This window comes from Stenella coeruleoalba, assembly GCF_951394435.1.
Source record: "Stenella coeruleoalba genome assembly, chromosome: 5".
Classification (NCBI taxonomy): domain Eukaryota; kingdom Metazoa; phylum Chordata; class Mammalia; order Artiodactyla; family Delphinidae; genus Stenella; species Stenella coeruleoalba.
Window position 1 is genome coordinate 144,415,123 of NC_137150.1, and position 27,751 is coordinate 144,442,873.

Here is a 27,751-nt window from a genome sequence, read left to right on the forward strand (position 1 = left end):
GGGGAACCGCTGGCTGCTTTGTGTCGCCGGGAATGAGCCCTGCCCCCTCCCTGGACGTCCGTGCAGATGAATCTCAGTGTGGGCTCCTGGTCTGGCATTCTTTCCCTTGGCATCACGTTTGTGTGGTTCCTCGTGGTGTGTGGATCAGTGGCTCATTCCTTTTTATTGCCAAGTTGTGTTCTTTTGCTTATCTGTTCACACCTTGGTGGACGTTGGGTTGTTAATTTTTGGCTATTGTGAATAAGGCTACTGTGGACAATAGTGTACAAATCTTTGGGTGAATTTCAGTCCTGGCGGCTTTTCAGGGAAGCCCTCTGGTGTACCGACAGCTCCGGTTGGTTTTGTGGCGTGTGCTCGGCCCCAGCCACCTAAGAAAGGACACTTGTACAGAGCAGACAAAGTCCAGCGTCAGGGAGGCCAGGGAGCTCTGAGCTTCAGAGGATCGGTTTTCCTACTAATATTTACAACGTTTATTTTTTTTTGTTTTTGTTTTTTTTTTTTTTTTTGGCTGTATGCGGGCCTCTCACTGTTGTGGCCTCTCCCGTTGCAGAGCACAGGCTCCAGACGCGCAGGCTCAGCGGCCATGGCTCACGGGCCCAGCCGCTCCGCGGCATGTGGGATCCTCCCGGAGCGGGGCACGAACCCGCGTCCCCTGCATCGGCAGGGGGACTCTCAACAACTGCGCCACCAGGGAAGCCCTACAACGTTTATTTTTAATGAAAATTTTTAATGTTTTGTTATGGAATATTTCTGATATACGAAACATACAAAGGAGAGTGTAACAACCCCTGTGTGTCCATCGCTGCTTCAGCAATGACCGACAGTCAAGGCCCCAGCCGTGCCCCGCCCATCCTCCCCGCTTCTCCCTCGGGAGTGCTTGGAAGCAAATCCCGGACTCACAGATTTTACCTGTAAATTTGAGTATGTCTTTCTTTAAAAAAGAAGTACCAGTATCACATCTTAAAAATTAACAATAAAATTTTTATTCAGGTATAATTGACATGTAACACTGTATTAGTTTCAGGTGTATCACGTAATGATTTGATTTTGTATATATAGTGAAAGAGTCACTACGTCTAGTTAATGTCCGTCAACACACAGAGTTACAGAATTTTTTTCTCGTGGTGAGCACTTTTAAGATCTACTCTTTTAGCAACTTTGAAACACACAGCACAGCATTATTAACTACAGTCCCATGCTGTACATGGCATCCCCAGTACTTATCACCTTATAACTGGAAGTTTCTCCCTTTTGATGCCTTCACCCATTTCTCCCACCCCGCCACCCCTCACCTCTGGCAACCACCAATCTGTTCTCTATGTCTATGAGCTCATCTTTTTGTTTTTGTTTTTAGATTCTACATGTAAGAGATCATATGTTTTTGTCTTTCTTCATCTAATTTATCTCACTTAGCATAATACTATGAAGGTCCATCTATGTTGTTGCAAATGGCAAGATTTCATTCTTTTTTATGGCTGAGTAATATTCCTGTGTGTGTGTGTGTGTGTGTGTGTGTGTGTGTGTGTACCACAGTTTCTTTATCCATTCGTCCATTGATGGATGCTTAGATATGTTGGCTATTGTAAATAATACTACAATGAACAGAGGGGTGCATGTATTTTTTTTAAGTTAGCATTTTGGTATTTTTTTATTCACTTATTTATTTGTTTTTGGCTGCATTGGGTCTTCGTTGCTGCATGCAGGCTTTCTCTAGTTGCAGTGAACAGGGGCTACTCTCTGTTGTGGTGTGTGGGCTTCTCATTGCAGTGGCTTCTCTGGTTGCAGAGCATGGGCTCTAGGCACATGGGCTTCAGTAGTTGTGGCTCTCGGGCTCTAGAGCACAGGCTCAGTAGTTGTGGCACAGGGGCTTAGTTGCTCCGTGGCCAGTGGGGTCTTCCCGGATCAGGGCTCGAACCTGTGCCCCTGCATTGGCAGGCGGATTCTTAACCACTGCGCCACCAGGGATGTCCAGCATTTTTGGTTTTTTTCCAATAAATACCCAGAAGTGGAATTGGTGGATCATATAGTAGTTCCATTTTTAGTTTTTTGTTTTTTTTTTTTTTGCAGTACGCGGGCCTCTCACTGTTGTGGCCTCTCCCGTTGCGGAGCACAGGCTCCGGACGCGCAGGCTCAGTGGCCATGGCTCACGGGCCCAGCCGCTCCACGGCATGTGGGATCTTCCCTGACCGGGGCACGAACCCGCGTCCCCTGCATTGGCAGGCGGACTCTCAACCACTGCGCCACCAGGGAAGCCCATTTTTAGTTTTTTGAGGAACCCCCATACTGTTCTCCATAGCGGCAGCACCAGTTTACTTTCCCACCAGCAGTGCACGAGGGCTGCCTTTTCCCCACATCCTCGCCAACACTTGTTGTTTCTTGTCCTTTTGATAATAGCCATTCCAACAGGTGTGAGGTGATATCTCATTGTGGTTTTGATTTGCATTTTCCTGATGATTAGTGATGTTTAGCATCTTTTTATATACCTGTTGGCCATTATATGTCTTCTTTGGAAAAATGTCTATTCAGGTCCTCTGCCCATTTTTTAATTGCATTATTTGATTTTTGTTTTTGTTTTATTTTGCTGTTGATTTGTATGAGTTTCTTATATATTTTGGATCTTAACCCTTATCAGATATATTATTTGCAAATATTTTCTCGCATTCAATAGGTTCCTTTCATTTTGTTGATGGTTTCCTTTGCTGTGCAGAAACCTTTTAGTTTGATGTAGTCCCACTTGTTTATTTTTGCTCTTGTTGCTTTCGCTTTTGGTGTCAAATCCAAAAAAATCATCACCAAGACTGATGTCAAGGAGTTTACCATAGCCTATGTTTTATTCTAGGAGTTTTACGGTTTCAGGTCTTACATTCAAGTCTTTAATCTATTTTGAATTAGTTTTGTGTGTGGTGTCCAGTTTTCCCGACACCATTCATTGAGGGGGCTCTCTTTCCCTGTTGTCTGTTCTTGTCTCCTTTGTTGTAAGTTAACTGACCACATATGTGTGGGATTATTCCTGGGCTCTCTATTCTGTTCCATTGATCTACATGTGTTTTTGTGCCAATACCATACTGTTTTGATTACTATAGCTTTATGATATTTGAAATCACTGAGCGTGATACTTCTAACTTTGTACTTCTTTCTTAAGATTACTTTGACAATTCAGGGTCTTTTGTGGTTCCGTACAAATGTTAGTGTATTTTCTAGTTCTGTGAAAAATGTCATGGGTATTTTGATATTGCATTAAATCTGAAGATGGCTTTGGGTAGTATGGACATTTCAACAATATTAATTCTTCCAATCCATGAACTCAGAATATCTTTCCATTTATTTGTATCTTTTTCAATTTCTTTTATCAGTGTCTCATAGTTTTAAGTGTACATGTGTCCTTCACCTCCTTGGTTAAATTTATTCCTAGGTATTTTGTTCTTTTGGATGTAATTGTGTATATAATTTTATACATATATATATATATATATATACACATATATATAAAATTAAATATTTAGTCACTATTCAAATTTCCTGGGTTATCTAATGTTTAGTATGTGTGTTAAACTCAGGATCAAAATAAGGTAAAAATTGCACTTGGTGGGGCCAGGCTTTTGAGTCTTTTTTAATTTTTCGTCTCACTATGAACTAGTGGATTATAGTTGTTGTATTTTTGACAGTGGTCAGTGGGAGCCTCTTCGGACTGGCTCTTGAGCCCTTTAGACACACCTCCTGGGTTCTTTGAGGCCACACCCGGGAACAGGAAGCTCGATTCCTGGGGAGGTGGTGCATTTTGTGTCCTAGACCCGACACTCCTGGGGCCCCGCTGCCTTCTAGGGGAAGTGGAATTTGGGCACTGTCTGGGAACTTGATGTTACTGGCTTTTTTCAGTGGACAGAGTAGGAGGTGATGTCCGCCTGCTTTGCAAGATTACCTGCATCATGGGTTTATGCTGCTAGTTCCAGCTCAAGACCTCAGGGTTTTTTCTTAAGTCACCGATCTTTCTCCACAATGAAAAATTGCAGTGGTGATACTTCCAGCAGAAGTACTCATATCCTGAGGCCACTCTGCACACAGCACAGTCTCCAAATAACCGTCTCCACACTACCTCTCAAGTGTGAAATTTCCGAGCGCAGCTTAAGATGTTTTTTCAATTCTTTTTGCCCGTGGGACTGGATTAATGAAATTCCTGTGTTTAAAGTCACTATAAATAGATTCTCTCTGGGGCTGGGCTACCAACCTGATTCCACTTTGGTTGAGTTCGTTTTATTTTACTTTCAGTTGTTAGGGATTGCTTTTTTAAATTTTAAGTTTTTTGTGTGTAAAATATATACATGGTTCCAAATTTGAAAGCAAGGTGTATTCAGAGGAGTCCAGCTTCTGCCTGCCTTGCTGTTCACTGCTTCTCCCACAGGAAGTCACTTAACTACCTTTACGGCTTTTTTTTAATGTGAGCAGTTACAGATTTATATTCGATTGTGTACATACACAGAACGTGTGTGTAAGTGATAGGAAATGCACACTCGCCTCGCCATGTTTCTCTTCTAGCAAAACGTCCCAGAGGTCACAGTTCCCCGTCTCATGCCCCCCCTTCCAGGCCATCGACAGCATCCACCAGGTGGGCGTGTACTGTCTGGCCCTGGTTCCTGCGAACACCTTGCCCAAGGCCCCTCTAGGAGGGATTCACGTTTCTGAAACCAAACAGCGCTTTCTGGAGGGGATGCTGCACCCGTGTAACGTGTTAATGTGCCCTCACACGTGTGTTACCAACCTTCCCAAGCCTCGCCAGAAGCAGCCAGGTTAGTGTACATCACACAACACGTCTATTCTGTCTTCAGACTGCGGCAGCTACGCTTGTGTTTAACTGGTGCAGCCCTGTTGAACGCTCCATCTCTGGGGTCGGGGCTAAGAGCCAGAGCGAACGGCACACCGGGTCGGTCCCCACCTCCTGCCCCCCAGGGGAGAGCACAACCCCACGTCCCCAGCATGGGGGTTCCCCCCGCCTGTTAGCACCCACCCCAGGACTGGATTCAGGCCTGGCGTCTGAGCTGTGGAGGCTGCTCCCTGGGGGCAGAACTGATGCCCAAGAGCAGCCCTGGAGCTTGAAATCTAAAGCGCCGCTGCGGCCACCATTGTGCCGTGGGGCGCCGGCCACGCCGAAGCCATGGGGCCTGTGGGTGCCGCGCGTGCTGCTACTCGGCTCTGTCATCAGCCACAGTCACCGGGTTGATCTAGGAAGCCCCAACAAACGGTCAACTTCCCTTCCCTGGTTTAACTCTTATGTACAGTTTTTCATTCCTTTGGTAATGTAAATTTTTAGTAAATGCTAACCTTTGTTGATTATTACACACATAAAATACCATTAAATGAAACACAACCAGTAAAACAATGAGATAAATACATTAAGAGTTTAGCTCTGGCTGAGGTCAAATCATATCTCCCCAGGGCATCTGCCATGTGGTGAATGTCTCCATCTGGTTTGTTTGTAAGAGAGAGATTCTGTTTGTCACTTAGCATAACCCTTGTAGCTGGTTTCCCGAACACCTGTGTCATAGTGAAGAATTAAATGCCTGCCTGTTCAAATAAAAAGTTGTGTGATGATTACCTCTCAGACGGCACCCACCTCTCACTCGCAATCCTCCCTCGTTTTCTAGAGGTTGGGCCAGCCTCCATGGTTGTTGGGAACCTGGTCGCTGGGAAGAGAATCGCTCAGGCCTCGGGGAGGGAGCTGTCTCACCTGGAGGACAGTGACCAGGCGAGGAAGGTAAGGGTGGGTGGCTGGGGGGAGGAGGGGCCTCCCTGGCGGGTGGGAAGCCGCCAGCACTGAGCGCCCCCCGTGCGCCCCGCAGCTCCTGTTCCTGCCCGACGTGCTGCGCTGGCGGGCCAGCACCACGCCCGAGCACCTGCTCTTCCTGCTGCTCAGCGCCAAGGTGAGGCCGCCCACGCCTGCGGGCCACGCGCTGCCCGCCTAGGAGGGGGGCTGAGGTCTGTTTCCCAGCTGTGGCACTCAGGCTCAAGGCCTCACGTTTGGAGAACAGCAAGCCTTGGCACCCAGGCCCCGGCTGGCCTGCCTCTCTCTGTGGGAGCCTCAGCTTCCACACAAGCCACACAGTTACCTTTCTGTGGCTTTTATATTTAACAGGAAAATTCTCATTACCTTGTCTTTTGATTATGAATAGTATGCATGTAAGTACTCCTAAGTGAACTAAAAGGAAATGTTTATTTTGTAAAGATTAGGAATTTAGACCTTCTACATTTGTTGATAGCTTTAACATGACAAATACTGCTTACTGCCCTGATCCTGGGTACCTTTCAGCGGGCGTTACATGATACCAGGGGCTTCTAGGGTATAAAGGAGAAACTGTAAGTTGTGGGCCAGTAGACAAACTATGAAAACATGAAAAATAACAATGAAAACCCTGCATGACTCTCTGTCAGGCGCTCCCGGGCCAATGAGGACGCTTGTGCTCTGACGTCTTAGAAACACTGGCCTTGGGACTTCCCTGGTGGTCCAGTGGTTAAGACTCTGCACTCCCAATGCAGGGGGCCCAGGTTCAGTCCCTGGCTGGGGAACTCAGATCGTGCATGCCGCATGGTGCAGCCAAAAAACAACAGAAAGAGAAACACCAGCCTGGCTTTCAGTCCTGCTCATTACTGGCCACTGCTCCTTCATTCAAAAATATTGATTGCTGCCTGCTACATACACAGTGTTAAAGAAGACAGAAAAGGCCCCTGTTCGCCAGACAGTGAATTAAGTCTTCCTGTGGCTGATGGAACTCTAAAGCCAATAAGTAACTGTTGACCAAGATAAAGTCAGCTCATGGCGAGAAGCTGAAAATCAGTGCAGCCGGGGCTGTGAGGCGGCGAGGCCGGGGCACTGGGCTGACCCCAGGCGTGAGCCGTGAGGGGTGTGATGGGGCCCGTGATTCCGAGCGACTCCTCTGGATTGTAAGAGGGCAAGGGTGGGAGCAGCGGGCCAGGGGGCCGTGGTCCAGGCGAGAGATGGCCATTCAGAGAAGAGGACGTGGGGATGTAGGCGCGTGTGAGGGGGGGTCAGAGGCAGGCCCGCGGGATCGAGGGTGGCCTGCGTGGGGGCTGAGCGCCTGTGCAGATGGAGCACTTCCCAGGGAGGAGGGGGCTGTGGGTGGGCGTGTCCAGAGACACCACCAGGAGCACAGTCAGCCGAGAAGACCCCATGATCGTCTTTAAAGCTCAGAGCTCAGGAGGAACCAACAGAAGACCACCTGGCCTTCTCCAGGTGCATTCCAAAAACTTGTAAGTTTTTGCACTTCTTTTGGCTTGTCAACCTTCTGAGGTTTGAATTGTCCTTAGGTCTCCAAGGATATGCCGGCTTTCGACCCGGGAGGAGGCCTGTGCCTAGCAGGTGGTGTCCCTGGCACGAGGTGGCCCCTAGCCTTGGGGACTGGGGGGGCTCTGGGCCTTTGGGCTCCCGGTGCGTGCCTGGCATGGCGCTCTGTACCTCGGCTTGGGTGTGAGGAGAGTCTGACCAGCTGTGCAAAGCCCCCGGACCTGCGTGGTGCGACCTCGGCCAAGGAGCAGTGAGGGATTTGGACGCTACACCGGGCTGTCCTGGAGGCCGGTGGTGGTTAGGCCGAGTGGCGCTGTGCTTCTCCTGAGAAGGACCGAGAGAGCTGTGAGCCCTGACTCGGGTCGGCAAGGGGAGGGAGGGTCAGCTCGGAGCTGGTCCCTGGCCCAGCTCTCCTCCGCAGAGGCCCAGGTGCGGGGTGCCCCACCAGCCACTCGTCCGCCCAGGCTCCCTGAAAGAGCAGCCTGTGGCGACCCAGGCCCCAGGACCTGGTGGATGGGGTGCCTGAACGTGCATCAGGGTTCAGTTTAGGGGCCTGTATTTACTGTTTCTCATTTGCTTGTGTGTGTTTATTTCAAGATAAGGATTGCTTTTAGGGAGGGAGAGGATGGAACTGGGGGTGTATGTAGAGTGGTGGTGATTTATTTTATAAAAGAGACATTGAAACAACGTGGCAAAATACTAGGTAATGAAAAACTGGATATTTATTACATTATTCTTTATACTACTGTTATATTTAAAATATTTTATCATAATGGCCAAAAGGGTTTTCTTCAGTCGCCAAGTCTTTGACCGTGGTGGACAACCAGGCTCTGAGAAGACTGCAGATGGGTCTGGAGTGGCACCTGTCCTGGTTCCTGACCACAGGGGCTCAGACACGGGCTGTGCGCGGAGTGTCCATGGGTCGTCCCCTGCCCCCCGCTCAGCAGTGCCCACGATTGCTTTCCTAGGGCACAGTCACCAGCACCACCACGTGCATCCAGCTGCACAAAAAGGCTGAGAGAGTGGCCGCTGCTCTGATGGAGAAGGCCAGGCTGACCACCGGGGCCCACGTGGCCCTGGTCTACCCCCCAGGTGAGGACCTGCCGGCCTGCCCTCTGCCCGTGCCCACCCTGCGCTCCCGTCACGCGTGCCTCCACCCCTGTGAGCACTTGTGTGTAATTGTGAGTCCACTCTTGCCTGTCTTAGTGCAGCCTTTCCTTTCTGTTTGCTTTCTTCATCTGGCTGTTCTTCCCGTATCTCTCCCCTTTGTTTTATTACTAGAAAGCAAACACCCTTGTAACCACCAACCAGGTCGAGAAATGGATCTTTGCTTTTCCCGTCCCAACCACCTCCTCCATTCTCCAACAGTAGCCTCTGTCCTGACCTCTGTGGTCACCATTTCTTCCATTTCTCCATAGTTTGATCACCCAGATGAGCGTCCTAGTCATCACAGTTTAGTCTGCCGATTTTCTTTAAATCTGATATATTTTTAAGTCTCCTTTAACCTGCAGGCTGCCCTCTGTCCATCTCTTCTGTGGCCCTGGAGCGTCTCCGCCGTCTGGAGTGGCTCCGTGTATGCCGCCGGGCGGGCGGCTGCTCCTGGGCTCCCACAGGGAACCCGGGGTCAGACTCCCTCGCAAGACCCTAAGGCTGTTTCTTTCTTTTGCGGAATTAGCACGCTAGCAGCCATTGACATTCTCTGTCCCGCGTTCATTAACGCTTTAAGGGTCACTAAATAGTGGTGTTCTGTCCTTTCTTTTTCACTTATCAGCCGTAAGCTATAAACAGACACTTGCCCTCGTTAGTATCTGGTCACCCAGTGGTAGAATTCAGCTGTGAAAGGTAGAGTAAGTGTTGCTTCTTTCCTTCTATCAATGAAATGAATTCTGTTTCTTGTCGCGCCCTAGTGGGAGCTTGCTCCCACGTCCTCGGGTGTGACCTCCCGTCCTAATGCCTCCTGCTGTCTGCTGGGACCAGGTGCCCCGGCCAGTTCTCCGTGGAGCCTGGTGTTCACAGCACCAGTTTGGGCCAGGGGCTCGTCCCTCCTGGGCTGGCCGCTGGCAGTTGGCCCTTTCCTTGAACAGAGGTCTGATTTAAAATGAGTATAATAATTATATCTTGGAGACAGGCAGTGGCTCATGAGTTCATACTGCTGCACCTGATCAGATTCAGGGTTACAGGCTTTTACTGAACCCTTCTTGACGTTCCGTCTGCTTTACGCCTGTGTCTCCCTTCTTCCCTACTGAGAATCCTGATTCTCCAGGATGGGAGTCGATAGAATTCAAATATCCCAAGATCACTCACTTGCTTTATCCTGTGTCACAAGCAGCACCTCCAAAATAACGGTAGTAATACGTGACCACCTGTGTGATTTTTGAAAGCAACTTAAATATTTTCACACGTGCTTTCTCCACCCGTTTTCCCTGTAGCTGTGCTCTCTGTGTCACCGGGGCGGGTGGGGCTGGGGGCCTGCAAAGCCGGCCTCTCCTCACCCTCAGTCCCAGTGACTGCGTTCAGTCTCTTTCTGCCACGCTGGTTCTCTAATTGGTTTCTCAGGAAGGTTCATTGGAACAGTATCCCCTGAGTTCTTGCTTGTTGGTAACAGTCTGTACACTTCGTAATGAAAGTTGTTTTTTGCTAGATAAAAAAATCCCTGGCTCACATTTTCTTTTCTTGAGCCTCTCAAATATGTGTCCATTTTCTCCTGGCCTGAAGCATCAAGTCTGACGATAATCTAATTTTCTTCCTCTTATGAGTCACTGGCCTTTTTGCTCTAGGTGCCAAAAGGACATTTTTTTTTCCCTTCTTAAAGTCCGGCATATGGTTGTAACATTGATTATTACAGGGCGGCATTCTCTTACCTAAGGTATCTTTGGAAGGCAGCTACGCTCACCACTATACCATCAATGCCGTACAATGTATAAAGTATCTTTAAATAAGAAGATGCAAATCTTTTTTTTTTTTTTTAATTTCAAGGAAGTTTTCTAGAACCGTAGTCTTTTCTCTGTCCCTTCCCTTGCTTTGATTTTCTTCGCATCTCCTGACTGCTCCCGTGGCCCACGTGTTAGGTCTTCTCTGTCGTTTTCCCCAGGAGTGTCTCCGTTGAGTTTCCAGTCTCGTCCTCTTCGTGGTTTCTGTGTCCATTGTCTTGTTTGCTCTTGGGCTCCTTCTAGTTCCATCTTCGTTTCTGAAATGATTTTTTTATAATTTCTACTTCTTTCCTCATTTCTTTTTTCTAGTTCTGATTTTGGTTCTTCTTTCATATCTTGCATCATTTTCTTAATGCATTTTAGCACATGTTAAAATGGGCTGCGGTTCTTATCTGCTGACCTTGTCTGGACAGATGACCATCTGCCCCTGATTCTTTTCCTTGTACCTTGGGTGGGACTTGGCCCCCGGGCCATCCACACGGACCCCCCACCCCTCCCGTCTCCTTCTGCGCCCCACACCCTGAGCCCCGAGCCCCACTCCGTGGGCCTCTCTGTGTTGGGCTGGATTGCTGGCCCCAAACCCTCATGGCTGCTCACTGGCGCTGGTGAGTGGGTGAACGGTTTCCGTCCCTCGCCCTGCTCTCTGATCAGACCCACAGTTGTGGGAACAAGATGCCTGCGCCTCCCCAGTCGGGATGTCTGGGCCTCCTGGGGGCTCCCAGCCCTCCCGGCTCCCTCCGGTGCCACCTGGCTCCTGTGGAATCCCCTCACTCTGCCCAGTGCGGCCCCTATAGCCCGTCTTCCCCGTCGGCTCCCGCTCTGCCTCTCCTGCCTTGTCTTGGGGTCCTGGCTCTGGGAGTTTGCTGCTTGGCTGTTAGGGGATGCTTTTCTCCTGCGTCTGGCGCATGGGTGGTGGCACTCGGAAGACCTTTCCCTTTCCCTTTCCTGGGCGGCCTGGGCCTTCGCTGGAACAGGAATCACAGGTTTCTCTGGCGTGGCAGGTGCTTCCCCAGGGTTGTAGGTGATTTTCTTTTTTCCCCCTTTTATAAGTCTGTTGTTGTTTTGCCTGGAAGCTTGTTAGTTCTAGTTCAGGAATTTTACTGGGAAACGCCTGGGTCTAGGTCCTCTCTCACTTTCCTGCCCACTTAATCTTCATCTCAGGAAACTGTTCTTTTTCGTTACTGCCTTTTCTCCCTCTTTTTCATGCTTCTGGAACTCCTGACTCAGGTTTTGAGTACCGTCTCTTTTCAGTGTGTCTGGCAGGACACGACTTGTGCTGGGCACTTTCTCTCTGCTTGTGGGATCTGGGGGCCTCTTCCCAGGGCGCTGCCATGGAGAGCTCCCTGCCCGGCAGCCAGGGCGAGCTGGCGGCCCGGCCTGTTTCTGGACGTGGACGCGTGACGGCTCGGACACCTCGGGCTCCCACTGGCGTTACAGTTACGCTGCTCTTTCCGGTCCCGGGAACGTGCGGTCATTTCTCTCCAGGACTGATTGCATCTCCCACTCTTCTCGTCTCCCTGGCCTCAGTGTGAGGCAGACATCTCCCCGGCCGAGATGAGGCCAGGGACACAGCCGCTCGGGAGCCCCGGCCATCACCATCCACACCCGGCGGAGAGCCTGGGAGGACCACGGCCATGCAGGGGCTCCGGGCTGCAGCTGCAGGCGTGCAGCGTGAGGACATGCTGGGGGTGAGGGTTGCTGAAGTAACAGGAGAATAGGAGAAAAGACGGAAGGAGGCCCAACGCCTCTCTCTCTTTGGGGCATGTTTAACACTGTTTATAAAAAATTTTTAGTGAATAAAGGAAAATGCTTGTTGAAGTCCTGAATTTACAACCTTACCAGCAGGTGGAGAGTATAATGAATAGCTGGAGGGCAGATCCCACCCTGCTTGAAGTTTTGCAGATGCACACCGGTGTGTGTGTGCACGTGTGTGTGTGTGTGCGCGTGCGCACGTGTTGTGCATTCCCTGGTTTACTGTGAGGGGCCAGGACTTTCTCCTTACAGGGGTGTGTGGCCCTGGGGTGACTCTCTGGGAGCTGCAGGTGGGGTGTGGGCAGGGACAGGGCTGCCCCGCATGTTCACCTGGTGATGCCAGGACAAGAGGAGATGCACACGCAGGGACGGCAGGAGCTAGATGAGCTCGTGGAAGTGAGTTGTTGATGGTGCTTTCGTGTGTTCAGTTTGGTGATACCTTTGTGGCGCGTTGGGCAGAGTGGCCCTGCTGGGTGTGAGGATGCTCACACGCGTGTCGACCTGCCTGCTGGCTCTGTCTCCTGGGTGGTCCCTGGTGGGTGGGCTCAGGCCCGTAAAGATGACCGTGCTGAGTACCCCTGGCCCTGATGGAGCATCGTGAACTTGTAATCTGGTGAAACCCGTGAGCTGGGTTAAACGTTGTGCATTTATTTTGACCCTGGAATCAAAACAGCCTGAGACTGGTGTCTGGTAGCCAGATGTTGTCAGGCAGTGCCTTGTGTGATTTGAGGACAACATCTGGAGGAGTCTCCAGGGTGTGGGACTCAGGTGTCCTCAAGTCGGACTGAGTTCAAGAGGGGAAGATGGGTTTTAAGTGTGGTATAGTTCCCCCCCGCACTTGAAACACACGAAAGAGTTGAAGGAGCAGCCAGTGGTCCCACGTTGTGGCGCGGGGTTGAGAGCGGGGCAGGGACATCCTGGCCCATCCCCAGGGGTGTGGGCCTCCCTGGAGAAGCGGCCAGGCCCCCCATGTCAGGGCGCAGATGCACGCGAGAGGTGCAGGGCTTCCGGGGTGGGCAGCTCGCCCACCCGCCCTCCATGGCCTCCTCTGGGCCGTGACTGCGCCCCCCCCCCCCCGGCCTCCCCGTGTCTGGGCGGGGGGTGACCTGCAGCGGGGTGGCTCTCTGTCCCTCCGTAACAGCGCTGTTCAGTGCACACCGTTAGTGTGGGGGAGGGTGGTTTTGTTCAAGCACAGCAGGTGAGGCCCCTGGTCTTTCTCGTGGATCCATGGCCCTGGACGTGGAGAGCAGCCTTTGACCCGCTGACGCCCTCTGACCATGTGTCTCCCCAGGGGTGGACCTCATTGCCGCCTTCTACGGCTGCCTGTACTGCGGCTGCGTGCCCGTCACTGTGCGGCCCCCGCACCCCCAGAACCTCGCCACCACACTTCCCACCGTCAAGATGATTGTGGAGGTAGGCAGGCACCACGGCCGGCAGGGCGGACCTGACCGTGGGCCCGTGTGCAGTTCGCTCCCAGGCGCCGAGTCTCACTTGTGCCTTCAACCCCTGTGCCCTGCAGGTCAGCAAGTCTGCGTGCGTACTCACGACGCAGGCCATCACGCGGCTGCTCAAGTCCAAAGAAGCACTGGCCGCCGTGGACGTCAGGACCTGGCCGACCATTCTAGATACAGGTGCGCGTCCTCGCTGCGTTGGTGTGCTCGCTGGCCCCGCCAGGATCAGCCCCCTTTCCTTCCTTTGTTGTAGGGATTGCGTTGTCGCCATGTAAACATAAAGGTTGGCTAAGAGCAGCTTAGCAGCTTCAGTAAATGGTGAGAGGCTACTAACAGGAGGCTCGCCGGCTGGGTGCCTGACAGCCTATGTCCACCAGCTCGAGCCTAGAGCCGGGCGCGCAGAACGGAGGGCGGCTGGTGGGGAGCAGAGGTCCTTCCAAGGCCCGGCGCCTGTGGACGAGCTCCCCTTGCTGCCTTTCATGCCCGCGCAGCGGTTGGCAGTTGCGGGGACATAGACGGTGCCCACAGCACACACACACCCGTCCTGGGTCCCCATCATGGGTGTGTGCTCCCGCGCCCCAGGAAATGCTTGTGGGCCCCCTCTGCCTTGGCCTGTTGGGTCAACCATCAAGACACCCCAAACCAGCAGCACCCTCCAGGCTCCATCGGTAACTCGAGGTGCACGGCCACATGGGTGCCAGCCGGCAAGCAGAGAGGGGTCCCTCCTTCCCCATCGCACCTGGTGGGTATAGGTGCCTGTCCTTGCCCACCAGGGCACTGCCCACGAGAGGAAGTCAGGGACCGTGTTGTCAGTGGCCACCTGCCTGATACCAGCAACAGGCACGGGGAGCTGGTCCAGGGCGGCTGGCGGGGTGCCCAGGGGTGGGCCCGGGAGCAGATGGGCTCCGGGGAGTCCCCTCACCTCACCCGCTCCCTGCCCTCGCCTCGCCTGTGCCCACCTGTGCGTGGTCAGTGCTGTGCCCATCTCATGGTCCTGAAGGAATGCGATGAAGCACCCAGAGCCCTGGGGGCCCATCCTTAGCACTTACTGTGCACAGAGATGTCGGTAATCCTGGCTCCATCACAGGCTCCGGGACCCTGGCCAAGTCCCTGCTCCTCTGAGCTTTCCTGTGGGGCTCTCTCGGCCCATCTCCAGCCCTCTGTGTCCACCTCGTCCTCTGTCCCCATCCCCACATGCTCGGCGTGGTCGCGAGGGTCCGTTCCACGTGACCTTCCCTGCGTGCACACGCGGCCTGCTCTCCCGCAGCCTGACTTCTGCTCTGAGCTCCCCAGCTCCCCAGGTGCGTCCTGTCTCCTCTCTCCCCACGAGAACCTGAGCTAGCATCCACGCCACCCATGTCTCCTGACCGACAGATGACATACCCAAGAAGAAGGTGGCCAGCATCTTCAGGCCCCCGTCCCCAGACGTGCTCGCATACTTGGACTTCAGCGTGTCGACCACGGGGATCCTGGCGGGTGTGAAGGTGGGTCCTCTGGCTGGAGCTCCCCTCCACTCCGGCCCCTGACACAGTGGGCGGGCAAAGGGCAGAAGGGTGTTGGCTGCAGGTCTGTGCAGGCCCTTCCTCCTCCCAGAGCTTAAAGCAGCAGTTTTGCTCCTTAAAGTTTGTGTTAAATACCAATATACCCCAGGATTAGGTTAGCCTGAGAGTGATGCGTATTTTAGTGTTTTATGGTAACGTGTAAACTTTCTGATTCATGACTATCTGGCCTCGAGGACCAGGCGACTTGGATGAGTCTGTCACATTAGCAGGCACCAAACGCTCCACCAAAGGTCTCTATTACCCTGCACTTTCGCCTAGAAGATTCCTAGTGTGCCGTGCCTGGGTACTGATTGGTGTGTGTGGGATTGGGGCCAGCCACCCTTTCGGGAAGTGAAGGTGTCCGGCTGCTGTGGGCAGCAGGCACTGCCGTCAGCCCTCCCTCTTCCCTCACATCACTGAGCAGAGCTTTCCTTTCACCCCTTAAGATGTCGCACGCAGCCACCAGCGCCCTGTGCCGCTCCATCAAGCTGCAGTGTGAGCTGTACCCCTCCAGGCAGATCGCCATCTGCCTCGACCCCTACTGTGGCCTCGGCTTTGCCCTGTGGTGTCTGTGCAGGTGAGTGTGCAGATAGAATGTGCAGGTGAGTGGAGGGTGAGTGTGCAGGTGAGTGGAGGGTGGGTGTGCGGGGGAGTGGAGCTGAGTGTGCAGGTAGAACCCCCCCACTCCTTACCCCACCCCCAGCTGAATTGCTTCTTCAGACGTCCCCTTTCTAAGGTACATTTTTGACGCCCACCAAGCAGAGGATACATGTGTGAGTGGGTTGGTTTGTGTGGGTGTTTGGTGGGTTGGAGTTCGGGTCTGAAATTGAGTAAAAGAGTAAAAATGCCTTTTTATTAAGTGCACACTCTCCGTTACTACTAATTCCATCCAGAACAGGGAAGTAGGAACCCATCTTTGTAAGCAGAACCCCGTCCCTGCCGGCTGGCCCATCCCTGACAGCGACCCTGGATCCTTGAGTGCTGGTGGCGGGACCTGCGCCCCCAAGTTTTCTACTGAAAGCCCCACTCGGCCAGAGCAGAAAGGGTGGGCTCTGCCGGGAAGGGCAGTGTCCTTGACGGGAGAGGCGCCCACACGGGTGCTGACCCCGCCCCTGTCGCTGTCGCAGTGTCTACTCGGGACACCAGTCGGTGCTGGTGCCCCCACCGGAGCTGGAGACCAACGTGTCCCTATGGCTGTGGGCTGTCAGCCAGTACAAGGCCCGTGTCACCTTCTGCTCCTACTCGGTGATGGAGATGTGCGCCCGGGGCCTGGGCACGCAGACAGCGGTGCTCAGGGTGCGTGCCGTCCGGGCCTGGAGAGAGCCCCGGACCTCTCCCAGCAGCCGAAAACCCTCCCGGGGCGCCCCGCCCCCTGCTGTGAGCTCCCCACCCCGACACACACCCATGGTGCACTTCCTGGGAGGAGAGGGGGGCGGGCGCAGGGCAGGGTGGGCCCGACCCCGGGTCTCCGAGGCCTCAGGGGCCGGAGCCGAGAGGGCGGAGCGGCGGAGCGGGGGAGACAGAACCGAGGAGGCGGGGCTCGAGCAGCTTGGCCTTTACGCTCAGACCCGGCGGTGTGCGCCCACTCTTCCCACAGATGAAGGGCGTGAACCTGTCGTGCGTGCGCACCTGCATGGTGGTGGCCGAGGAGCGGCCCAGGATCGCACTCACACAGTCCTTCTCCAAGCTGTTCAGGGACCTGGGTCTGCCTGCACGTGCTGTGAGCACCACGTTTGGCTGCAGGGTCAACGTGGCCATCTGCCTCCAGGTAGGCGTCAGGGTTTCCCGCTGGGCGCCACGTGCACACGCTGCACTTCTCCGTCGGCCTTGGGTACTTTCTGGTCCTCCCAGCCTTTGATGTTGCGTTTTCCAAATAGCACGTTAGCTTTGAGAGCTGAGCATTTTACTTTAAAAGATATTCTGTTCTTGATGAACAAAGACTTATTTGAAAAAATCAAAATGTTTTTGACCAGTGACTATTATCTGGAAGAATTTCTAAGTTGGATATGGTATGCAATTAATATTCTAAAGCAAGAATAACCTAATTGTTTTTAAGACATCTAGCAATTTTAAATGGAAACATTAACGAGTGTGATAGTTTATATTGCCCAGAATTCCTTTTTGGTACATTAAGATATTTTACTTATTAAAAGGAAACGAAGTTTCAGAACAGCTCACTCCAGTGCAGCGCTGTTTACTGCTGCTGAATGCAGGGGACTCTGCCTGTTCTCCAGATTCCTACTAGTACCTCAGTCCCACTTCTTTCTAAACCACGTTGCATGCCTCACGCACCCACGTTCAGGAGTTGTTGGGAGGAAAGGCCTCAGGGGAACCACAGTTCCTCATCCCCAAGCCCGTACTGGCCGGTGCCTGCCGGACACAGGGAGGGTCTCGACTGCAGAGGCGGGCATCCTGTTGTTCTGGTGTTCCTGCGACAGCCTCTCCACAATGGAGACGGCTGACCATCTCGCTTGGACCCTTGCTGAGTGGCAGGAGGAGCGGGGTGGTCCCTCGTGAGGTCCTCCCATTGTAGACAGTGCGACTGCACCTCGGCTGCTGGCGCAGGGTCGGTGGCTGTCAGCGCAGCCCTTCTGTCTGCTCAACGTCTGGCAGCCCGGCCCCTCCTTCCTGGAAACGCGATGGCATCTGTGTTGCTTATCAGCACGTGGGCAGCAGAAGTCTTGCTGGGACGTTCTTGGTTTGCACTTTGAGATGCAGTGACGCACTTTGCTCTCTCTCGGCTGTGTTTCTCACGTGCCTGTGCTCTCTGTGTTTCCTGTGGCTCCTCCTCCCTGTCTCCCTCTGCTGGCCTCCTTTGTCCGCCCAACTGGCTGGGAAAGCTGGCTGAGCAGGTACGACCTTGACCTCGCCCTCGAGGTGCCTCTGTGCTTCCCATGAGTTCACGTGGCCTCTCATGAACTCCAGACAAATACGTGTTTCTTCTGCTCACAGTGGACGTTATTTGACATATTACAAAAGCTCCTTTGTAACTGAATTTAAGACAGAAAGTATTTTCAGAAGCATTTAACCTTCATTTTAATCAATTGCCTCTGGAGGAAGGGCTGTGTTTAGTCTCAATGAAAAAATTTCCATTTTCATTCCAGGGCAGACATAGGTCGCTTTGGGATCTTCAGAGAATGATGCTGGGGCAGTGTCCGTGTAACTTGATGTTCCTTATCTAATGAAAAGGAACGTGCTGTCCTGTAATCAGGGCCAACGTCAGCTGTCAGATGAGAGGAGAGAGAGTGAGGACGTCATTCTGGCAAATCCCTGGTGGGGCTTCGCTGTGCTCAGTCCTCAGGAGAATTAGGTCGGAGCGAGCATGGCTCAGTGGAAATGCCTCAAAACCCATAGCAGTGTTTTCTTAGAGACCAGCGGGAATAGAGCTGTCAGGACTGAAATGTGAGACTGTTTGACTTGACATCTTCCTTCAGTGTTGCTGGAGGTTTCCCTCGATGGTACCAAGCCTTGTAGATGTTTGCAGGAAGGCAGACTCTTGCTGGGAGCAGAGCAGCTGCCCTCCCGGCCCCACCCCACCCCCAGGGCCGGAGGAGCTGTCCCCCAGCTGCACCCGTGTGGAGGCGATGCCCCTGGAAACCACGGTGTGAGGCCCGAGTGGACGTACCTCTGCTGCTCCCCTTGCAGGGCACGGCCGGCCCGGACCCCACGACCGTCTACGTGGACATGAGGGCACTGCGCCATGACAGGTAACAGCACCCAGGCCCCCGGGCAGCCTGGGCCTCCCCTGCATCCCTGTCCTCCCTTGATCAGTCATTCCCACGACCAGGAAGGGAATGACCTTCCAAGAGTGACCGAGCATTTGACACGTGGCTTTTTATGGGGTAGAAAACAAGTAAGCCCATCGTCGGGCAGGACAGAGGCATCATGTCAGCAGACATGTCCCGGGGGCCACGGTGTGTACCTGCGGGTCGGGGTCCCTCCCATCTTTGGAGCCGGATCCCAGTTCTGGATCCTCAAATGCAGCTTGAGGTAAACCATGGTGGAGCTTCCCGGGGGGCGAGGCCAGCTGGCCAGGGGCCCCCCGAGGACATAGAGCCAGCTCCTGCCCTGAGCAGTGCTTGGTGCACCACGCACCCGAAGTCACTGCTCCAAGGTCACAGCAAGGTCCTGATCAAAAGGCTAAAGGCTTGGCTGTTGTCAATGGACTGGCTGTCGCAGTGATAATCAATTTCTGACTACCTTGTGAGTTGCCTTTTTAGAGATTCTTGTCTGTGTAGTAAATTTTATTCTGAAATTTTTCCCTTGTTAATTTTTAGGGTACGTTTGGTGGAACGGGGTTCTCCGCACAGTCTGCCATTGACAGAGTCTGGAAAGGTAGTGCAGGGGACTGGGCCTCCACGCTTGCATCGTCCCTGGGAGGTGCTCGCCATGAGCACAGACCCCTGTGGTCGGGCTGGGCTGGGCTGACATAGAGGCCTCTCCTCGCTGCAAACACACACACACACACACACACACACACACACCACACACCCACCACACACACCACACACACACCACACACACCACACACACACACCCACCACACCCACCACACACACACACACACACACCACACACACACACCACACACACACCACACACACACACCACACCACACACACACACACACCACACACACACCACACACACACACACACCACACACACACACCACACACACCACACACACACACCACACACACACACACACACACACCACACACACACACCACACACCACACACCACACACACACACACCACACACACACACCACACACACACACCACACACACACCCCCCCCACACACACACCACACACACACCACACACACACCCCACACACACAACACACACACACACACACACACACCACACACACACCACACACACACCACACACACCCCACACACCCCCCACACACACACCACACACACACCACACACACACCCCACACACACACCCCACACACACAACACACACACCCCACACACACACACCACACACACACACACACACCACACACACACCACACACACACACACACCACACACACACACACACCACACACACCACACACACACACACACCACACACACCACACACACACACCACACACACCACACACACACACCACACATACACACCACACACACCACACACACACACACACCACACACACACCACACACACACACACCACACACACACCACACACACACACCACACACACACCACACACACCACACACACACCCCACACACACCCCACACACACACCCCACACACCACACACACCACACACACACACACACACCCCACACACACACCCCCCACACACACACCACACACACACACACACCACACATACACACCACACACACACACCACACACACACACACACCACACACACCACACACACACCACACACACATACACACACACACACACACACACACACACACACACACACTTGCTAAGTCTTTATGTCTACATCTGAGTTCCAGTTCCCAAAAGGGAGGACCTCAGGTGCAGAGATCTAGAAGGAACTACACTGCTGGGTCTTGAGGCCACGGGGCGCCTGTTGCCTTCATGGCGGCCCTGGAGCAGCGCACTGGGGCCTGGAAGAACTCAGCCCGTGGCCCAGGTGACAGCCAGGAAGTGGTCCCCACCACAGTGGCAGTTTACCATGAAAGCAGTCCAGGCCTGGTGCAATCTCAGGGGCCCAGAGTGGGCTCAGGTGGTGGGGCTGTGAGACCACCTGAGGGCACCCAGGGAAAAACTTTGAGCCACCGTGAGGGACCAGCAGACGTAGAGCCAGGAGAACAGGAGTTCTCAGAAGCAGGAGAGGTTCAGAGGAAGGAAGAAGGCCCCCAGGAACTGTCAGACAATGTGATGGTGGGGGGAAGGCCTGCGCCCCGGCCCCGGCCTTGGGCCTCCCTCTGCAGCTGCACAACCAGAGGAGGGCTCGGCACAGCCCCTGCTCTGCTCGCACTTGCCCGAGCGCACGCCACAGCTGTCCCCAGGGAGACGGGGAGGTGCCCGCGGGCAGCAGCGCAGGACGAGCCCGCGGTGAATGTGAGGGAGGAGCAGGCGGGGGCTGTGCACCAGCAGGGGCCGCCCCAGAGGAGGAGCAGAGACCTGGGGAGAAGGCTCAGCTGGCGTAAAGGTCCTGGGGCCACGGGGAGGCCTGCGTGCGGGAACTGCACTGGGGGGAGGGGAGGAGGAGAGAAGGGCGCTCTCGTGGGCGGGTAGGCGTGGGGCCTGGGAAGGAAGGCACAGACCCTGGAGGAGGGGAGTGTGGACACAGGCCAGGGCTCCCTTCCTGTCCTTCCCACGCACACAGAAACGCCTTGTGTGCAGCCCGCGTTGTCCTTTCTGCAAACGCAATTCTTAATTCTTTCTGGTGCCTTTTTGTTTCCTATCACACATGGCTCTGCATCCGTTTTTGATGGACTTTCCCCCCGTATTTCTCTGTTATGATAAATTGGCGCTGACAGACCTGGGTCCTGGAAAGACCTCTGGCTTCAGGGTTTGGGTGGGTGGGTGGGCCACACGGGGAGGGGTCGGAGGGTCAGCAGCATCTGGGGAAACAGAACGGCCCCACCAGGGCTGTAGAGGCAGCACGAGGAGAGGAGGGTCTGGCGCCAGCCACGGTGACCTCCTGTGACCACTCGTCCCTTCCTCCACTGCCTGCAGGTCTCCACTGTCATCTCCCGTTTTATACCTGGGGAACTGAGGACACAGAACAGGTGTCCAGGAGCAGCCAGGTGGTCTGACTTGAGCCCAGTGAGGCCCCACAGTCCCGGCGGGGGTCCTGGACCCGGGGCACACTCCCCTGGAGTCTTCTCCACGGCCCCTGGTGGGCCCGGAGCCCGTGCTCAGCAGCTGCTCCACTCTGAGTCTGGGGGCAGGAAGGCCTCTTGGGGGCCAGGTTTCCATCCAGAGCCGAAGGCTCAGGGGGGCCGGGGTGAGGGGGGGACGCAGCCGAGGCATGTGGACCCCCGGCACTCGTGAGCTCTCACAAGGGGCCTCAGGGAAGGACCCCCTCGACCCCTCTTGCCGTCCAAAATAGGGTCCATTCTCAGGAACTGGATGATTTTGCTAGGATTCAGAATTTATTTTTCTCTATTAAAATGTCTCCTGTTAAAATTCAAAGTCAGATTTAGGTTGGCTCCTGAACCTGATCACCCCCGTGTACGTGTCCCATCCTTTGGATCAGCTTCGAAGGACGTTGTTTTGATGCACTTGAGTCAGGAGGGCCGTGCTGCCTCTGACCCGGAGCACGGTTCTCCTTGCAGATCCTCCCTGGAGTGAAGGTCATCATTGCCCACAGCGAGACCAGAGGGCCCCTTGGAGACTCGCACCTGGGCGAGGTGAGGCGGCGGGGCCCCAGCGCCCCGGACCTGCTCTTCACCCTCCTCCCTGTTCTGCCCCGGATTCGGGAGTTCTGAACCTTTGGGGTCGCACGTGCTTTGGGGAACCTGTCCCCACAGTGCTTGTGCTCCTGGACCCAGTCCCTGGGTAGGATTTCAGGGTCCTGCCCTTGGGATGAAGCCCCCCACCCTGTTACCCCACTAGCAGAGGGAAACCTTGAGTTGCAGGCACTGGGTGGTTTAAGGAGCCTCGCAGGAGCCAGCAGCCATGGAGGAAACAGCTGTCCCTTGAAGAGAAGTTCCTGCAGCCCCCAGTGAGGGACAGCACGGGGCAGACCCCGTAGCTAAGAGGGGTGGTTTTCTCCATCCTGGGGACACGGGGCAGGGGGTTCCTCACTGCCCCAGGACACAGGCTGTGCTGGGGTCCTTGTTATGCCTGCGTACAGCACCTGGTCTAGAGTAACGGGACAGGTGGGACCCAGTACCTGGTGGCCAGGACGGCAGGTGGAGCCTGGGTGCCCAGGCTGGTCTGTTTCGGTGGGAATGGTCTCAGCTCCCAGTTCCGGGCCTGGGGGCCAGCATCCTGCACTGCTGAGGGCAGCACCCACGGGTGTCCACACACACTGCCTGGCCCCTGACCAGCTGGGACAAGGGCATGGGTGGACCTGGGGCTCATGCCGCATCGGCCAGGAAAGGTGTCCTAGTCCCAGGGCTGGGTGTGCTCTGCCTGGGGCCTCGCCCCAACCCTACCCCCTTCCTGGCCAGCTGGGCCCAGGCCTGTTAGGGCAGCAGTGGGTCCCAAGACAGTCCTGGCAGGTCTGCCCCAGGCCGGGACCCATGTGGCCACGCTGTCTCCTCTTTCGGACCCTGCTTTTGGGGGATACCTAGAGCCTGGTAGTCAGTCGGGAGCCGCCTGTGGGTCCTGGAGGGCCCTGGCTTTAGAAGGGTGCCCTGGGGGCCCGTGACGCTCTGGGCACCGTTAGCCCACGTGCAGGCGGGTCTGCGCCCCGACTCTCGCTGGCCCTGTGTGCGTGTGCACGTGCAGGTTGCTCCCAGTACATCGCTGTCCCACAGGTGTCTCTCCGGGGTCCAAGGAGGGGAACGGTTCGTTTGAAGGAGGACAGTCGCTTGCTTTCCATGCCTGTTGTTGTAACTTAGTTCAAGTGCCCCGTCCCCGCCCCACCCCCGTGTGCTGTGGCGTTGCTGCCGTGAATCGGCACAGACTGTGCCGGGCACCGCGGCGACTGACCCCCTCGTGCCCTGGGCCCCCAGGTCTGGGTGAGTAGCCCGCACAGCGCCACTGGGTACTACACGGTCTACGGGGAGGAGGGGCTCCACGCCGACCACTTCAGTGCCCGGCTGAGTTTCGGAGACACGCAGACCGTTTGGGCAAGGACTGGCTTCCTGGGATTCCTCCGAAGGACAGAGCTCACCGACGCCAGTGGAGGTGAGGGGTCCCTGTGCAGCCCCATACCGGCACCTGAGCCCTATGCGGGTGGCATCTTGGGGGCCCCCGCTGACTCACCTCGCCCCTCGCTAGGAGCTCGTGTCTCTAGGTGCCCTGACACGGTTTTCTCTGAAAATTACTCTTTTTCCTTCACTGGTCTTGGACCCCAGCCTCTGTGGAGGATGTGGGGTTGCTGGCAGAGGCTGTGGGCCCCCCAGGCTTAGCCGTGGGCGCGTCTCGCTAGCCATCTGTTGGGCCCTCCCCACACGGCCCCCCAAGCTTTCAAAGTCCCTTGGCCACAGCACGCTGGCCAGATGCCATCAGAACTTTTGGGAGCCCCTGTAGCTGCTGCTTCGTTTCCAGAGATAGCAAAAGTTTTTGTTAAATACGTATTCAGACATGGGCGTAACTTCTCTGAATCTCAGGGGGCCGAGCGTGGCAGGAGGCTGTTGTCAGGCAAGGTTTGAGTCGCCAGCCATCGGCACCGCGTGCCGTGCTGAGGTGGGCGAACTGTGCTGTCCACAGAGCGACACGATGCGCTGTACGTGGTGGGGTCTCTGGACGAGACGCTGGAGCTGAGGGGCATGCGCTATCACCCCGTCGACATCGAGACGTCAGTGGTCCGGGCGCACAGGAGCATCGCCGAGTGGTGAGGGCCTGGGGCGCCTTTCACCCAGCTCTCCGGGGCCAGGGCAGGCACTTCGGCCATGCAGGTGAGGCAGCCACCTGCCTCTCCAGGAGCAGACCCCAGACACGCTCTTGGGATCACGGGCCAGAGACCCCTTGTTTGGGTTTGCTTGGTTTTTCCTCTTCCTAATCAGTCTTAAGCTAAGAGTCTGTCCGCAAATGCACAGGCAAAACGTGAGAGCTCCATGGTTATCCAGAAATGCTTCAGCTTTTAACATGAATTTCCTAATTTAAATGGTTAAGACTCAGGATTTCTTCACTTTCTAGGGAGCTTGCCTTGGGAAAGGTACAGCTTTCGACATCACATATTCTTGATTCTTAGCGAGAACTTTAATTAGAATAGATATTCCTGTAAAACACACTTAACTTGGCCTTTGAATTGTAACTGACCTTGAGCAGGAGGGTGACGTCAGTGAACCTACTTTGGTTTTTTCCACTGGTCTCTTTCTGATGCCCTTTCCCAGCCCCCAGAGCCTGTGCCCGACCCCGTGTGACACCGTCCGCCTTCTCCCTGCAGTGCCGTGTTCACCTGGACCAACCTGCTGGTGGTGGTGGTGGAGCTGGATGGACTGGAACAGGATGCACTGGACCTGGTGGCCCTGGTGACGAATGTGGTGCTGGAGGAGCATCACCTGGTGGTGGGCGTGGTGGTCATCGTGGACCCAGGTGTCATCCCCATCAACTCCCGCGGGGAGAAGCAGCGCATGCACCTGCGTGACGGCTTCCTGGCCGACCAGCTGGATCCCATCTACGTCGCCTACAACATGTGAGCACAGCTCACACCCCAGCCCTGAGAGGGGCCTCGGGGCGTGTCGGAGGTGCCAGGATGTGTGGAAACACAGCAGCATCTGCAGCCCCCAGGGAGCGGACCCCAGGCCCTGGGAGCACGGTGCCCCGCCTCCTACGCTCTTACAGGTCCATCTCATTTTAAAAACCACTTCCTGAGTTATTCAAAGAAATCTTTTTATTATCAAGGACATTTACAGAAGCATGAATGTCAGTATTTTAACAGATGGGGTGACTGGGAAAGAGGCCTGGTGTGGGCGCTGCGGGAGCTGCAGGTGTGAGTCTGCACTTTTTTAGGCTGAAAATACAGTTCTCAATTTTAAAAATTCAAATGTTTTTTCCCACTTCAAATGACAAGTTCATATATAGAATTTATGCTAGGAGGAATTTGAGGCCCAAGTACAGCTGTTTCGATTCTGATTCACAGGAAAGCGTGGAGCCCAGAAAGGCTGGTGGACAGGAGTGAGCCTGGCCTGGCCGCCCTGCCCACCTTTGGGCCCCAGACCAGGCACTGGACGCACATGCTTCCTCTCTTGAAACAGGTGTGCACGGCTGTCTGCCTGTGTGGTCACTAATGCTCGACAGGGGCCATCTGGGGCCGTCAGGTGAGGTGCTCTGTTTCGGAAAGATAAACCAGCATTGAGTTTTAAACCACTTTCTAAGTTTCTGATTTCTTGCTCTTCAACTGAAGTGCTTGTTTTCATAACCACAGTAGAAGGTCTTCTCACTGCACGGAAGTGTACTGAATTATTATTTTTATTCCACGTCAACAGATGTGGAAGCCCCGGTGGGGTGAGGTTTCCGTCCTCGGTGATGTCTGCTGAGCACCGGCAGTGCAGCCGAGGGGCCCAGCCCAGGAAAGCCTTGCCCCTTGCTGTTGCGTTTTGAGTTGTGTGCCTGTAAGATCTGGCCAAATCATGTTCAGTTATTTTATTCTAACTTGACCAGACTGAGTGGTATAATATTATAGTAAGTCTAAATCAAAGAAGAAAACGTGATATCCTTTAGTTACTTCTAAGAATTGGAAGTGAAGCTCGAATCTAAGACAGAGTATTTTTGTATCACTAATGAAGAGTATGTTACCAGTTGTCAGGGACTGAGGGTGGGAAAGTTTATGAATCATGCATGCTTCCTAGAACAACCAGGCTTTTCTGGAATTCGCCTGGATCAGTACCTAACAAAGTTGTTACTAATTCTCTACCACTTTACGTTCTCCACCAAAAAGGCCCGGCTCGCTGGGCCAGCTCTCACGTGTGGCTCGTATTCGGCTCCAAGTGGCTTGCGCCCGGTAGCTGTCGGCCTGCAGCGCTGGCCCGCAGTGTGGTGGGTAACAACATGCTGGAGTTTGAATAGTCCTCTTGTAATTGTGTACATAATCTATGTAATTTATTGTTTGACATACAGAGGTCCTAGGAGTTGACTAATGGGCATTCCTTATAGCAGAATGGCCAGCAGGGGAAGAACTACCCAGCCTTGTATGTTGTAGTTTTATAACAAACAAATATTATAAAATTTTTGTATTGAAAGGTCGGTGGCAGTAAGACAAGGTGTCTTGTAAATTAAGATTTTAAGAAGCACTAAAATGTTTTAAAATTACTCTCTGGGAATTCTGTATATCACACTAAAATTTTTATATCATTATGTTAATAAAGTTATTGACTGTTTGTAATTCTGCATTTTGAAATGTGTGAAAAGGTTTTTAAAATTACCCCAAATACAATGTATTTTATTATGCATTCTTCTTTCCTGGATATAAAAGCTACAGCATAAAATCTACAAAGCACATTAAAGTATAAAGAAGAAAATTTAAATCTCCCATAATCCTACCTCTCGGTGATGACAGCATTAGTACTTGATGTAAATCCTTTCAAGGATTTATTTTTTCCTTTAAAACACTTTTACAAAATTAGGATCGATTATTATAATTTTATAATCAGCTTTTGTAGTTAATAAATTAGACTTTTAATCTGTTACATATATTCTTCTAAATGTTTTAGTGACTGTGTCATATGGGAGGGGGGCTCGACTGCATGCAGCTTGTATTCACTCGCTCAGTGTCAGCGTCGTTTCAGCCGTGCTGCCGTGAACCTCCTCGCGGGTGTGTGTTCAGACGCAAGACCTGCCTTGGGCTCAGTTCCTACAGGTAGAGTTCGTGCCAGGTGTGAAGCTTTGGGCGCCCCTGCCCTCGGAAGCACACAAGGCAGCGTGGGAGAAGCATTTTCCTGGCAGCCTGAGAGCACCGGCAATAAATAAATAAGTCCTTGTCAATTTGATAGTCAAATAAGTATCATGTCTAGTGATGCTGAGTATGTTTTCACGTGTTTGTGGTCATTTTAATTTCTCGTTTGATGTGTTCTATTTGGCAGGGTTTTTTTTTTAATTCTTTTTAAAAATTTATTTATTTGTCTGCGTTGGGTCTTAGTTGCGGCACGCGGGCTTCTCTCTAGTTGTGGCGCACAGGCTCCCGAGCACGCGGGCTCAGTAACTGTGC

At 53.8% G+C, this 27,751-nt stretch overlaps 1 protein-coding gene across 16 annotated transcripts in view; it reads left to right on the forward strand.

Annotated features, from left to right (window-relative positions):
* Positions 1-26,929, forward strand: part of DIP2A (disco interacting protein 2 homolog A) — a 92,193-nt gene extending 65,264 nt beyond the window's left edge. For 5 of the 16 annotated variants that reach the window (XM_079921860.1, XM_079921866.1, XM_079921867.1 and 2 more), the window contains 16 exons: positions 4,583-4,784; positions 5,640-5,749; positions 5,835-5,915; positions 8,263-8,386; positions 13,268-13,389; positions 13,496-13,607; positions 14,802-14,911; positions 15,415-15,545; positions 16,096-16,264; positions 16,566-16,736; positions 18,614-18,675; positions 19,246-19,303; positions 22,266-22,340; positions 23,613-23,787; positions 24,313-24,436; positions 24,992-26,929. In XM_079921860.1, coding sequence (XP_079777986.1) covers positions 4,583-4,784; positions 5,640-5,749; positions 5,835-5,915; positions 8,263-8,386; positions 13,268-13,389; positions 13,496-13,607; positions 14,802-14,911; positions 15,415-15,545; positions 16,096-16,264; positions 16,566-16,736; positions 18,614-18,675; positions 19,246-19,303; positions 22,266-22,340; positions 23,613-23,787; positions 24,313-24,436; positions 24,992-25,244 — 2,079 coding nt within the window. In that variant the 3' untranslated portion in view covers positions 25,245-26,929. Of the gene's footprint in view, positions 1-4,582; positions 4,794-5,639; positions 5,750-5,834; positions 5,916-6,528; positions 7,022-8,262; positions 8,387-13,267; positions 13,390-13,495; positions 13,608-14,801; positions 14,912-15,414; positions 15,546-15,861; positions 16,737-17,790; positions 17,821-18,613; positions 18,676-19,245; positions 19,304-22,265; positions 22,341-23,612; positions 23,788-24,312; positions 24,437-24,991 lie in introns of those variants that run through there. The other 11 variants (XM_079921865.1, XM_079921864.1, XM_079921868.1 and 8 more) reach the window with 11 other exon arrangements.
* The last annotated feature ends 822 nt before the right edge of the window (positions 26,930-27,751 follow it).